We start from the raw sequence: 13,816 nt of genomic DNA, 5'->3' as shown, positions 1-13,816 counted from the left end.
TGAGCTTTGTTTTCCTTTTTCTTGGCTTATTTGATGCTGTAATTTATTCTTTTTAAAGACATTCGGACAGCAATGACAACAGGAGAGGCGCTCTGTAACCTGCATTTAGAGTGCCCCACCACAGCAGGGAGGAGACCTCTATTAAAAAATAACTCCCTGAGCCTTGAATTAGAGAGTTCTGCAGGTTGAGGTGATTACTGGGAAAACAGATCACTCTGTGATGATGAATTCCCATCAGTGGCAAGGGAATTGTCCTCATCATGCACAATATTCCTTTTTGCATATCAAGCTGATGCCTTGGGAAGGCTGAGCTGAAAATGAGACTGGACAGAACCAGAGAATAAAGCAGAGATTTATTAAAAGGCCTTTAGGATACACCTTGGGCAGGACAAGAGCCTGGCCAGGGCTACACCCAAGGTGGACCCAAAATGGTCACAAAATGGACCCAAAATGGTCACAAAATGGACAAACAATCACGAGGTCTCACACTTTGATAAGTTTTGGTCCATTTGCATTTTGGGGTTGAATTGTCCAATTCCAGCTGCAGGTGATGCAGTCCCATCCTTCTTGTTTTCTCTCCTCAGCCCCCCTTGTTTGTGCTTTTGGGCTGAACACTTGTCCCAGCTGTCCTTGGTGTGCAGCAGGAGAAGGATTTGTTTTGTGTCCCTGCTGTGTGCAGAGCTGAGTGAGCCTGAGTGTGAGCTCAGAGCTGCACCCTGGGCACCACAGAACCTGAAATACAGGGAAGATAAAACTTAAGGCATCACACAGGAAAAGGGAGATTTTCTCCTGGATCTGGTGTGGGATGGGGTGCAGGGTGGGCACCACGCCCCTGCACCAGGAATCTGTGTCTTCCCTGGAAAAGGAGGGACCCCGTGGTGTGATTTCAGGAGGCTCAGAGAGCTGGAATGAACACAGAGAAACATCAAGGGATTTCTTGCTTGATTAAGAAATGTGACTTATTAAGTACTGAGTGAGTCACCAGGGCTCCCCCAGGCTGGGGTGTGTGCTCTGTGTGTGCTGGGCTTCATCACTCACCTTCTCATGTCCACACTGACTCTGCAGTCATTAAAGAATGATACTCGTTGATACCGGCTGTGATATTTCCCCTAAAATATGAAGATAAATCACTTGATGATTATTTTTTATTTAAAGGTGTGTACATATTTTAGGTGCATTTTGCTGTGGTTGTACTTACAGCTATGAAGTTGTTCAACCACCCATGGGATAGAGCACTGTACATCAAAAACTGCTGAAAAAATGTGGAGACTTCTGGTTTTTAAATAGGTCTGGCTTTAAAACTTGCAAAATATTTAGCTAAGGAAAGCTAAGCACGTGGGTTTTGTTGCTTTGGTTTGTTTTATTTAATTTTAAGTAAGTGCTCACTTCCCGACTTTAATGATATAAACAAAAGAGCTGCCATGCAAAACATTTGAGACAAGAAGAAAAATTGGTTTTCTAGAGAGAAAGAAAGTTTAGAAAGAGTAAGAAAAAGTTCAACAGTACTTTACTACAAGAACCCTGAAAAGCTGAGTTTAAAAAAGGTACCGCACAAACTTTTTCCACCAGTGTTTAAACTTGATGTTTTCCACATTGTGCAGATTTTAATTAATTAATTAGAATTAAAAGGGGGCAGAGGAAATGTCACTGCAATGGAGGCAGGAGCCAGGTCCTTACATCCACAAGAGCTGCCTTAGGAATCCTGTGGACTCTCAAACCTCCATGTGCCAGGGAGCAAACACCCATGGTACTGTTGCATTAAGGGTATAAAAGAAGATAAATGTCCCCTGTGTTCCTGCTGGTCCTCAGAAATCAGAGACAGGGCTCAAAATCATTCATTATTTTCCAATTTTTTTGGAAATCAATTATTTTTCCAATCATTGGCTCATTAGAGCCAATTCAGCCTGTGGGGCTGCTCAGGCTCAGGAAGAATTTTCAGGAGCACAGCTGTACAAATAGTGCAGGTGCCAGTCCAGGAATGTGGGTCTGGTTGCATTCAACAGGACTTTGCATGATCCAGATCCATGAATAATGTGATTTATTGAAGCAACAGGAAGGCAGGGTCAGGATTGCCATGATAAATGCACTGATTGCAGAGAGTTAATATGTGCTTTGAATTTCAGCCACTGGGGACACATGTATTTAAAAAAAAAAAAAAAGGAAACAAAAAACCAGAGAGGCAGGTTGGAGTTATATCTACCCACAGAAAATATGAACAACGAGGGTATAATCATTCCAAGAAGTTAGGATAGTGTGTGATGAGATTCAGATTTATTCTGTTGTAGTATTTCTGCATGTCTGAGCCAAGTTTATGATTGCAGGGAGTGGCAGAGTATCTACATCTTCTTGTGAGGTTCCCAGGTGCTCTTCCACAAAGCGAAAATAAAAAGGATGCTGGTCTCACAGCCAGAAGGTAGATTAAGATCTCTCTGTGTGTTTGTATTGCCTTGAAATGTCTGGAAAAGAAATTAATGTCTTTCTGACTCAGTATGAGGGAAGATACAGAGAGGGAAATTGATGCTATTTGCTTTTGGACAGAGTGGTAGTGATTCATTATTATGAGCCTACAAAATATCATTGCTTGAGCTCGTATCTGAGAAAATCCATTTTCCTCTTACTGTGAAAAAATGAAATACTCTTTTTTTTTAGTTTGCAAGTAATTAAATAGGTATTTTCTATGTCAGAATTAAAAAAGACTGGTGAAAAGCTGTAGTGGGGAGGTTTCCCTAAGGTTTTATTACGTGTTTTTTACACTGATTTATCTCCAATACCTGTTGGGAAAAATTCCAGAATTTCTTGCAAAACACAAGAGGAAGTATCAAATTCTTCCTTGGAAAGGAAATCTCTAAACAAGGTCCTAATGATATATTCCCAAGGTCAAGAGTAGGTCAGTAAAATAGCCAAATTAGTCACAACCACTCCTCTGGATTGCAACTCGAGTTAATTTGCAGTGGGTGTCTCCAGAATAATCACTGGGGTTTGACTTTTCTTTCCCTGCTGCAGTGACTGTGAAAATGCTGCCTCTGTGTTGGCAGTGCAGACATTCCTTTCCAAAGTCAAGGAGATTTCCTGACGCTGCCGAGTGACTGAAACGAGTCGGGGCTTCTCAGGGTTGTTGATTCCCTGAGATTCTCCTTGGGGTTGCTGTTCCCCAGGGTGCTGAGGGTTCCCCCAGGGTTGCTGTTCCCTGGGAGTTTCCCCTGGGTTGCTGTTCCCAGAGGTAATCAGGTTTTCAGTCTTCTCTTTGCCCTGGGTGTTTCACACTGAAGCCAGAGACGACAAGTTGAGTCCAGCAGTTCGTGTTATCAAGGCTGTTTATTCTTAATTATCTCTCAGTTCTGTCCCAGCTCTGCAGGGCGTCCCCAGCAGAGCAGGACACGCGGGGGACTGGGCAGATCAGAGAGCCCCACACCTTATGTACAGTACCCCTGACCCAACCACTGTGCAAGATGTATTTTTTATTTACAAAATTTTACCAATACCTACTACCTTTACTAACATGTCAGTTCTACTCTAAACCAATCTCTAAAACCCAACTCAGCAAAAGATGGGGGACGAGAGCAAGAACAAGGAGGACAGGGGCCACTCCCCAATTCCTCCATCTTGTCCCTTCAGCCCCATCTACTAAGAATCCTAATTTCTATATTTATATTCCATAATAAACCAGCTACTACTTATTTTAAATTCTTAGGGTTTGTGATTCTTCCTGCATGTGAGTGTTCACTCCCATGGACAGGAATCAGAGTCAGTGTCCTCCTGGGCTCTGTGTGGGTCTAACTGAGCCCCCTGGACAGATCCCAGACCCTCCTGTACAGTCTTCAAACCCTCCAGGGCAGCCAGAGGGATATCCTGGACTCCAACAGGGGCTTTCCAAAACTGCCACTTTTCAGAGGATGTTTGAGCTGTGGGATGCTCACAGAGTTGTGGTCCCAGCAGGTGAGGGGCTGGCAGGGTTTGTGCCTCTCCCTGGTGGGCTGGGGCAGCTCTGGGGCCCTGGAGCCCACCCCGGGCACTCTGCAGCCCCCAGAGCTCTGTTTTCCCTCCTGGCCATGCACTTTTATTTCTGGCTTTGGGGAAACCAAAAGGGAGAGGATGTGCTGCCCTAATCCTGAGCTTGAGCAATGGGGTCAAGCAGAGGGTGTGTATCCAAGGGTAGGAGCTCAAAAACTCCTCCATGCTGGACAGCTTTGCTCAAAGCACCCAATTATAGAATAATTTAATCTGAAAGGGACTTTTTGGAGGTCTCTAGTCCAGCCTCAAGGTGCTCAAGGAAGAGCTAACATCCAGGTTAGATGGGGTGTTTGGAGGTAAATCCCAGCTGTGTTCTGAGCTTCTGCAGGGATGGAGATCCCACAGCCCCTGTCCCACTGGTCTGACCGCCTGCACTGGGATTTTTCTTTTTATCTATTTATTTTCTTTCCTACCTCATACATGATTTCCTTAGACCTATCTCTGTCACAACTGCTTCTTGTTTTGCTGCCCAGCTTTTGGGAGGGTGTCTCTGTTTGCTCTGTAAGCACCAGGTAGATGCAGGCAGCAAATACATCCCTGTTTTTATCAGGGCTGAACCAAACCCGGTGTTTAATCTGCTTCCTCCCACATCACCCTGGTCATCTCCATTGGACCTGCAGCATTCTCACACTCTATTTAAAAATAGAACTGCCCAGAAATAGGGGTGTTTCCTAGTGCTGCTACAAAAAGGAGAAAGATGACTTCCAACTGCCCAAAATATAGAATTCTCTCAATATAAAAATAGGACTTTATTGAATCACTAAAACGAAAGTGGCCTTTGCAAGTTTTGCCATGAAAATCTGTATTTTAAAGCAACCTCCTGTTCCAAAAAAAGTGAAAATTAAATTGGCAATGGACTAAAAAAAATAATAAATATGCAAATAGCAAGAAACACAGGGTTTAGAGTGCAGAATGACGCCTTAAATCTGCCTTCTTGAGCATAAATTGCGTGTTCTATTATATAATTTTAATTTTTTTGCCATTTTGAAAAGGGCTTCATGGAGCTATAAAAATTTATATCCTCTGAGTATCTGGCTCAGATAGTTGTGGACTATCTGCAACTGTTTTCCTGTCAAAAATTGCAGTACTTGCAGTTCACTTTAGTTGGCTTCAGCTTTATTTTTTCCCTGATGCAGGTCTACTATCAAAGTCAAGGCTGAAGGAAAAAATCTTTTTTATTTAAAAATGTTTATTCTTTAGCATCTTGTTGGCTTTCATCTGGTTATTGGGGAGATGTGAAGGTGACTTGGAGAACTGGACACTGCCAATAGTTTGGGAGCAGAAAATCTCTCCTGCAAATGGCCCTGGTACCTGTGATGCCCTTGGATGTTTCTTGTTTTTCTAGACGAGAAGGAATTGCTGAAAGTCATCACTTTTGATCATTAAATACTTCTGGGTTTGTTTTTGTTTTACAGCAAGACTCATCATGAATTAATGTATGATCCTCAGTCTGCCTGGAACTATATTTTTTTTGAGCTAAACCGACAATCCTTGATTTCTCACCCAATTTCCAGGGCACGTTGTTAGCATGCAGGGTGTGAGTCCCAGAGGTTCACAGGACAGGCAGGATCTCAAGTCCTCAGCAGGCAGCTGTCTCTCTCCAGGAAAAAGCACTCTGAGCTTTGAAGGGTAAAACAGCTAAAGATGAATGTGTTTAATTCAAAGGAAAAAAAAATAATTGTGTGTACTCCAAGAAATGTTTGGGGTTTTTTTCCTTTTAGCAAGTGTAATGTTGGTAAATACTCCCAAAGGCATGTGAGCCCCCCAGTGCCCTCCAGTACAGCTTATTAACCATTGGAGCTTCTGTTTCCCTCCAACTTAACCTTCTCCAATATTCAAAAACTCCAGCATACCAACCTCTGCTTTAAATAATTCATGTATCTCTTGATAGACAAACAGGTATTTCTCCCTTCAGTTTATTTTAAACTGAACCTAAAGACTGAAGGGAAAGAATGTGCCAAAAGAAATCATTATTTTACTTTATCAAAAAGCAGGAGTGGCACAGAAAAGAAGTTGGTTTTGCTGAATGTTTAAATTATAATTTCAAGAACTGTCAGTAGTAGATTGAACTGGAATTGATGATTGACCACAAAAATCAGTATGTGTACTTTGATGTTAGCTATTGGGAAAAAATCTGTGATGGGCCCATATTTCGATTTAAAATTATGGAGATGGTTCTTAAATAAATGCAGAATCCATGAATAAATTGTGAATTATTTTTCTGGTACAGTGGTGTGCTTAGAAGACTGTAGCTGAAGGAATTTGTCATAAAGTTTTACCTTGAGAAGACTGAGGGATGCAGTGAAAAGGAAAACTGATGACTTCAAGGCAGGATCTGTGTAAAATAATAATAAGAGTATTAGCAAAGCAATAGAACAGTTAATTCTGAAGGTGGAGCTCAGTCTTGAGCTTTCCTGGAGTCAAATTCCCACGTGGTTTTTCAAATTGAATATGAAAAATGCAAGAGAGAATTACTCTACCCACCCTTTCAGTATCCAGACCTGAGCAGTTATAAAAATAGACACTTTTAATTCAGAAACCTTATGTTGGAGTGGTGTTTTGTTTGTTTGTTTGTTTGTTTGTTTGTTTTTTGTTTGTTTGGTTGTTTTTTTTTTTTTTTTTTTTTTTTTTTTTTTTTTTTTTTTTTTTTTTTTTTTTTTTTTTTGTGGTGTGGTTTTATTTGTGAGTTGTTTTCATGATCTAGAGTTAAGTCAAGTCTGTGACCCTTTGTGTCTCCCTCACTGTGGACAGGTTATTTGAAAAAATTGTCATCAGAGCTTTGAATTAAAAGCTGTGTTTTGGTAAAGGATATTCTGAAGTATTTGGAAACTTTCTAAAAACCTTATTTGTTGTTTTGAGACCAGCTAAGTTGGAAAAAATAAACAGTCCAGTGACCACTTATTCATTCATCTGCATGTGCAGCTGCAAAATAATTTTCTGTGCCCATCGTGCAAAACTTCTTCCTAAATATGAGGTTTAGAGACCCTGTGGGAGTAATTAACTACAATGCAGAAGCAAATCTGGGTTCATTGTGTGAACTGCTCATTTAAGAAACATTTTTGTGCACAAAGCCCATTAGCAAGGTTCCAAAACCTTCATGAATGTTAAACATTTTATTATAGGGTTCTGAACACTTCCTGTTTAAATGAAATCTAATGTAATCTCATGAATTACATCTAGCTTTTGGTACCTGGATAGCAAATTGCTGTGTCAGATGTGTGCCACAGTGCATTCAACAGCTAAAACCTGGCTTTTATTTTGTTATTTATTTAACAGTGGTAGAACAGCTCTTTTCCTGCAGGGTGCACAAAAAGTTGAGGATATGCTCAAAAGCAGTTGGCTGCCACTGATTTAATTCTGCTTACTGGTCCTCTTCCATACAATGTTAACTGATGGATATTGCACCTTATCCACCATTCATTTCCCAATAAAAACCAAGCTACAGTATTTGTCATTGTAGGAGAGTTAATCATTAAGATCTGAGGTTTTTTACAACACTTTCATTTTACCTCAAAATATGTAAAATATATCCAAACCCTTCCATTTAAGGTGATGGATTACCCTGTGCTTGGCTGAGCTGTCTGGATTGGTTGGAATTTTGTGCAATTACTACTTTACACAGCAGCAGAGTATCTGTGAAGTGGATATCAATTGAAACATATTTTGTTCTTCAGACTTGCTTTTTGCAGGTTTCACAAAACATTTAATTAGTGATAATCACACTGATGTGATTCTCTGCCTCTCTCCCCCATGGCTGTAGGCATAGTCTGGACCCTTCAGATAAATTCCTTGCAGTCTGGAGAACGTCCTAGCCAGCAGGAAGGGGAAGAATAAAGAACAGCTTTTCATTCTTCCCCTTCCTAGCCAAAAGGAAGGGAAGAAGAAGGATGTCAGTGGCATGGGGATAAAGAAGGTGTTGTGTTTTCCGTGGTTTCAGTGAAGAATATCCTTTTCCTTTGCTTTTCAGAATGGTGAACTTGGAAACCAGCTGGAGATTGCAAAGTCTCCTTTCCCTTGAGGCTGGCGGTCAGTGGTCGTCATCTGCCACACCCAAGGGAACTAGAGGAGCTCCACGCTAACTTCTCTAAGCTCTGCTTCACTATGGAAGATCAAATGATTTTCTGGCTCAGGTTTTGTGATGTTCGGCACCTGCCTTGGACCTGGAATTTGGAGAAGGGATCGTCTCCGAGGCACGGCTGAGAGCCAGAGCAACCAGCCCCGGACAATGAGCACTTTGAGTAGCACTGGAATATTGCTCAGCTTAACAACAGTGTCTGTTACACTGGATTTTAGTTTGCATGGTGGTCTGATGGCTTGGTCCCTGAGCAGCAATTTGACTCTGAACCAGAGTTTGCCTACATCTGATCCTCTCAACTCCTCTGAGAAGGGCGAAGTCTCTCGCATGTCCGTGAGGGAGAAGAATTGGCCGGCCCTCCTGATCTTGGTTGTCATCCTGCTGACCATTGGGGGGAACATACTGGTAATTATGGCTGTGTCCCTGGAGAAGAAGTTGCAGAATGCCACAAACTTCTTCCTGATGTCTCTGGCAGTAGCAGACATGCTGGTGGGTATCCTGGTCATGCCCGTGTCGCTCATTGCAGTCCTGTACGGTAAGTGCCTTCCCTCCTAGTTTGAATATTTGAATATTTGTTTTTGAATAGTTTGAATATTTGCTTTTGCAGGGAGCCCCCCGAGGCTGCAGAAACCTCCTGTGCCCAATTTTCCCCGTGCTGGTGGTTTGGGGAGTGTCAGTGTGCACTTGGTCGTGGGTCTGTGCTGAGGTGCATGCTCTGCTGGGAGCAGGGCTGGTGTCCAGGAGTGACCTGTGAATAATGTCACACTGGGGGGGTCCCGTGGCTGAGGCCACCAAGAGAACCTCAGACAGCTTCTTACCTTTTGGTTGGATTGCCCCAAAAATGAGCACGAGCACAGGAAAGCTGAGGAGAGGGTTCATTGTTCATGACCTACCCAGCTCTAAGCAGGGTCAGGATCTGTCCCTGAGCTGCCACTGTGGGATTTGAGCAAGGACGTGGATCAGAAAGGTTTGCACTGTAGATTTGGCATGCAGATAAAAGCCTTCACTCCTGGCATTTGTGTCTCAGCTTGCCTTGTGCCTTTCAGAGGGTCATTTTGCCTTTCTGTGCCTCAGTTTCCCTGTCTCTGTTTTAAAGCCCCCAGAGTCCTGCCTGCAGAGAGATAAACATTTATTTCTCCCCGTGCTAGGGTCAGTGTGTTTGCAATGCAGTGGGGCATCACTCCTGCACTCAAGTGTGGAGTCACTGGTGGTGCTTCAAAGAACTAAAATATCAAACACATCTCACTTTCATCTGGCTGAGACTCCAGATCCCTTTGTTCAGAGTGCTCTAGGAGTCCCCATCCCTGGGTGTTTCAAAGGGGTGTTTTGTTCTCCCCTGTATCTCTGATCATCATGTTTGTATACCCACGTATCAATTTTATAATCTGGGTATTTCACAGATAAAACTTAGTGATTTTTGAAATCTGTTTACAGATTTTCTTAGAAAGGTGTTTTAATATTGATATTTCTTGGAAACAAATAATTCTATTTACTGACAAATTTGATTAGCGATTGGTTTACTGTCCTATAAAGTAAAATGTAGGGATATTTATCTGACTTCTTCACTTGCCTAAATGAGTCAGTCTGGCAGAGATTAATTTCTAAAACACATTGATCAAGCATACATCATTCCAAAGCTTATATAACTTGTCTACTGTGAGTTAAATCAATATGTGATTTAGGTACAGGCCAAGCTATGGAGATCTTATGCACAAAGATCTTTTATTTTGAACTGTCAGAATAGTTCCATCTCTAAATCTTGTGTGTATTACAACATGTGTATTTTATTTTTAGCATTTTACTCCAGCTCCCTGGAGCTCGAAAGGGAGCATATAAATACTGAATTATGTGACAGACCTGCACTTGCATAAATTCTGTGTTAGCCAGTGACTCTAAAAAGGTGAATTTATGGAAGTGGTCTTCCTCCATACATACTTGCAAGGTCTTTGGAAACTAATAGAAATGGATTTTCTGTTCTGCCTAGAAAATGATTACTTAAGATAGTTTAAAGGTGTAAAGCACGCCACCCTTTTAGCAGCAAGGAAATATCACTGATTTGAAGAGGCATTGTAATTATCCCCCCTTCTTGCCAGAGAACCAGTATTGGCTGTGGATAGCCCAAACATTTCTCACAGACAAACAATACTAGGTAGATTTTTTTTTGGTAAAAATCATAATTTCAGGTCAGGTATGGAAGATTTGTGGAAATCCTTGGAGAATTGAGGAGGCTGCTGAGGCAGTGCTGGGTGCTGGACCAAAGCAGCCACGTTGCCTTCAGGCTTTGGGAGGGGAGGAGGAGGAAAAGTTCTATTTGGATTAAAAATGAGCCCCAGAGGAACTTGTGGATTGATTTGAGCAGGGCCCCAATGAAATAAATTGGGTTTTTTTTATTATTTAGACTACAAATTGTGGAAGCAAGGAGGAGGAAAATGTTCTTACCTGAGCAGAATTCTTGTGAGAGTAACTGGGGTGCATGGCCATGGACTGAGCAGGAAGAGTGTTTCTTCTTGGAAACATCATTGTGAATGTTCAGTCATTTTTAATCTGTATATTTTACCTTGTTCAGTCTCCATAATCTCACACTGGGTTGTTTCAAAGGCTGCCATGTGCTGTACTGAGAAGTGTATGCAGCACATCTCTTCCAGATTTGTAGAAGTCACTTTTAATTTATGTGATCAGAAAGGAACATTTAAAAATACATATAACAAATAGAAGAGTGAAGAGATTACTTTCAAGTTTCCACATCAGCCCCAAAGATAAATTCTAGTTGACAGAGTTGCTCATTTCAGAGTAGGCTCATTTCCTTACTTTTGGGCTAATAAGGTAAATGAAGTAGTTTTCACTTCAAGCATAACCAGAAAATTGAATAGACACCCTCCTCAAATACTTCTGTGGTTTTCTTAATTAAAAGAAGGAAAAACCAAGTTCTAAGTTAATTCAAGAATCTTATTATAAAGGAAGGGACAGCAGGATGCAGCAGGATGGATTTTTCACCAATTAATCAGGGCTCAGATATATTTATCAATTAGTCTTAAGTGCCTTACAGTAATCGATGGGTTGCATTTGACAACTGAGAACATTTTCCCTGGCATGCAGTTCCTAAAGAACTGAGCAAATTGGTATGCTAATTAATAAGCATGTGCTGGGGAGAGCAAATGAGAAATGTACACAGAGTTTCAGCTCAATGGAGAAATGCCTGAATAATGAAGAATACTGGTATTTTTATCAAACACTGATAGGGCTGAGGTGTCTTACAGGTGATGGAGCTGCAGACCAGGGGTGGATGTTGTGTCCTCACGAGCAGCAGTGGGCTCACATCGTGTCCTGTGTTCATGAGCAACGAGAGGGCTGCTGAGGGAATGCAAGAGAATCTCTTCAGCTGGTCTGGGTGGACGTTGCAGAGGGTGTTAAGCTTTCTTGGTGTTATAAATGCCAATCTAAAAGTCCAATTGAAAATATGATTTGGTTTATTGAAAGATCAAATTACAGAATTTTGGTAAAAACCCCCAGCGGAGTTACGTTCTTGCACTATCTTTGTCATAAATTCAGAGGTGGGATTATTTTTTTCTCTCCAACCTTGTACCTGGGGTGTGTGCAGTGAAATTTATATCCAACAGGATATAAATTCTTCCAACACTTCCAACAGGAAGTGTTGCTTCATCTTTTTCCATCAGTAGGATCCATAGGCTGCTCCACTGTGTGCTCACCCAGCAGCGTTTATTCTCTTTCCAAGTCCCTAAGCTTCCTTGTAACCTCAGCTAACCTAAATAATTCTGTGAAATCCGAAAACCTACTGCATCATTATTCACCCTCTTTCCAGATTATTAGATACACAGGAAACTTTAGTTGAGGCATTGAGTGTCCTGATACTGAATTTTCCCCACATGAACAACTGCCTGTTTACCTGGTGTGACAAATGGGATGAAGTTGTGGCCTATCTGTGTTGCTTTTGGGAAAGAAATCTCTCTATGATGTGCCCTGAATCCACAGAACAGCTTCTTTTCTGCTACCCAAGGTTTAAATTGTGCTTAGAGTGAGAGGAGCTGGGGAATACTAAATAGATGCTCTCTGTATCTCATTGAATATGGGTCCCTGCTTGTAAAATACCTTGAGGCAGCTAAATGCTAACTTGCAGGATTTCTCAGAACCACTGAAAATGTGGCACCCTGGGATGATTCTCTGCTGGATCACGTTTGGAAACAGCATTTCCTTCACAGCTTTGGCTTGCATTGATGGAAAGCTGATGGCTGCTGGTCAAGTGGGAGTCAAAGGCTGCAGAGCTGAAATCAGCACAAGAGCTCAGGGCTGGAGAGGGTGATGATACCTCAAGAGGAGGGAGTGATGCTCCACACCCTTTCTCAGCAGTGATTAAATCTATTAAACTTATATTTGCATCACCCTCTTCAAAAACATTTGAGTCAGAGCTTTTAATTGTCAAATTGAAAGCTGCATTTGCTGCGCACACATAAATTTCTTCCTAATTTCATTTTTGATTTTGTCTGAGATTATCCATACTTTATGTCTGGCTTTTTATCTAGTTTTATTTAAATGTTTCTGTTATACTTTTAATTTTGGACAATAAAGACTGGAAGCCAGATGAGTGAGGAAAGTGTGCTTATCTGAGGAGTGCAAAGCACTTTGAAGGAAAGACCACGGTGCTCCATGATACCTTAAAGTCATCTTCTCACTAGTCTTATTAAGGCAGAATTGCTTTTAAAAATTATCAGAGCAATTTAACTTATTGTAGCCTTTTGTTATTCTTTCTCATTATTTTGTTCTGTGTTTTTAGTGATGTCTTGTCTGAAAATCTCCTTGAGATTTTTATGCGCTTCTGTTGTGAAAGATGAGAGGTAAAGTTTGGTATTTGCAGAATGGCACCAATATGAGATGAATACAGTAGTTTGGAGTTTATATTGATTTTTTTTTTTCCTAACTGATGGAATTTCACTTGTTCATCCATGCAGCAGCCCCATCCCCAGGACCTCCTCAACAGGCAGGCTCTGTATGGCCCTAGTGCAATATTCTCCATTGAGAGAAATACTCCATGCGAAATTAGCAAATTAACATGAACGTTTTCTATCCTTTTTCGTGTCTTTCCTTTTAGCACAATTAATTTCATAGAAAACTCTACTAAACTCTGCTCTTCCAGAGGCATGTTGCAATTTTATAGCATTGATGCTAAAAACCCCAAACCCAGTTTTTGTGTGTTGAGGGTTGACCAGGAATGAAGAGGAGGCAGAAATGTTGTAAAACCATGGATGCAGTGAAGCTGTTTATGTGGGCACAGGTACCCCACAACACAGCCACGGTGCTTAAAGCAGTTTTTATTTTCAGTGAGGTAAAATGTCACCAATAACTCTTGTACAGGAGGGAAGCACAGGACCCTTGCCTTGGGTCTCTGATCTTGCCTCCTCTGCTGCTGAGCTCTGCGTGATGCAGCACAGGCCTTGTGGTGCAAAGAGAATTTTCACCAGAATAAATCAATGCCAGCTTCAGAGAGAGTTTCAATGGCACCTTGCTCACTGCTGTGGGTAGGGCCTGGCAGTGTTGTGCCAGGTCCTTGTGACTCATTTGGGCTCAGCTATTGTCCATATTTTGGAGCATTAGTTTATAGGACTCTGAAGACCCAATTCTGCTGTCAGATAAAAAGGCAGAACAGTCGCTATTTAATTTTTTTTTACCACCTGCCTCTCTCTTGTTATTTCTTCACCCTGTGCCACCTGTATATCC

General features: G+C 41.6%; 1 protein-coding gene across 3 annotated transcripts in view; it reads left to right on the top strand.

The window, feature by feature from the left end:
* The window catches only part of HTR2C (5-hydroxytryptamine receptor 2C), a 205,872-nt gene that overhangs the window by 159,625 nt on the left and 32,431 nt on the right, over positions 1–13,816 (top strand). For 2 of the 3 annotated variants that reach the window (XM_063416825.1, XM_063416822.1), the window contains exon 3: positions 7,979–8,621. In XM_063416825.1, coding sequence (XP_063272895.1) covers positions 8,150–8,621 — 472 coding nt within the window. In that variant the 5' untranslated portion in view covers positions 7,979–8,149. Of the gene's footprint in view, positions 1–7,782; positions 8,622–13,816 lie in introns of those variants that run through there. The other variant, XM_063416823.1, reaches the window with a different exon arrangement.

Source organism: Prinia subflava, chromosome 20 (assembly GCF_021018805.1).
Source record: "Prinia subflava isolate CZ2003 ecotype Zambia chromosome 20, Cam_Psub_1.2, whole genome shotgun sequence".
NCBI classification, from domain to species: Eukaryota; Metazoa; Chordata; class Aves; order Passeriformes; family Cisticolidae; genus Prinia; species Prinia subflava.
The sequence above is the reverse complement of the archived record's forward strand: the minus strand, read 5'-3'. Positions and strand labels throughout refer to the sequence as shown.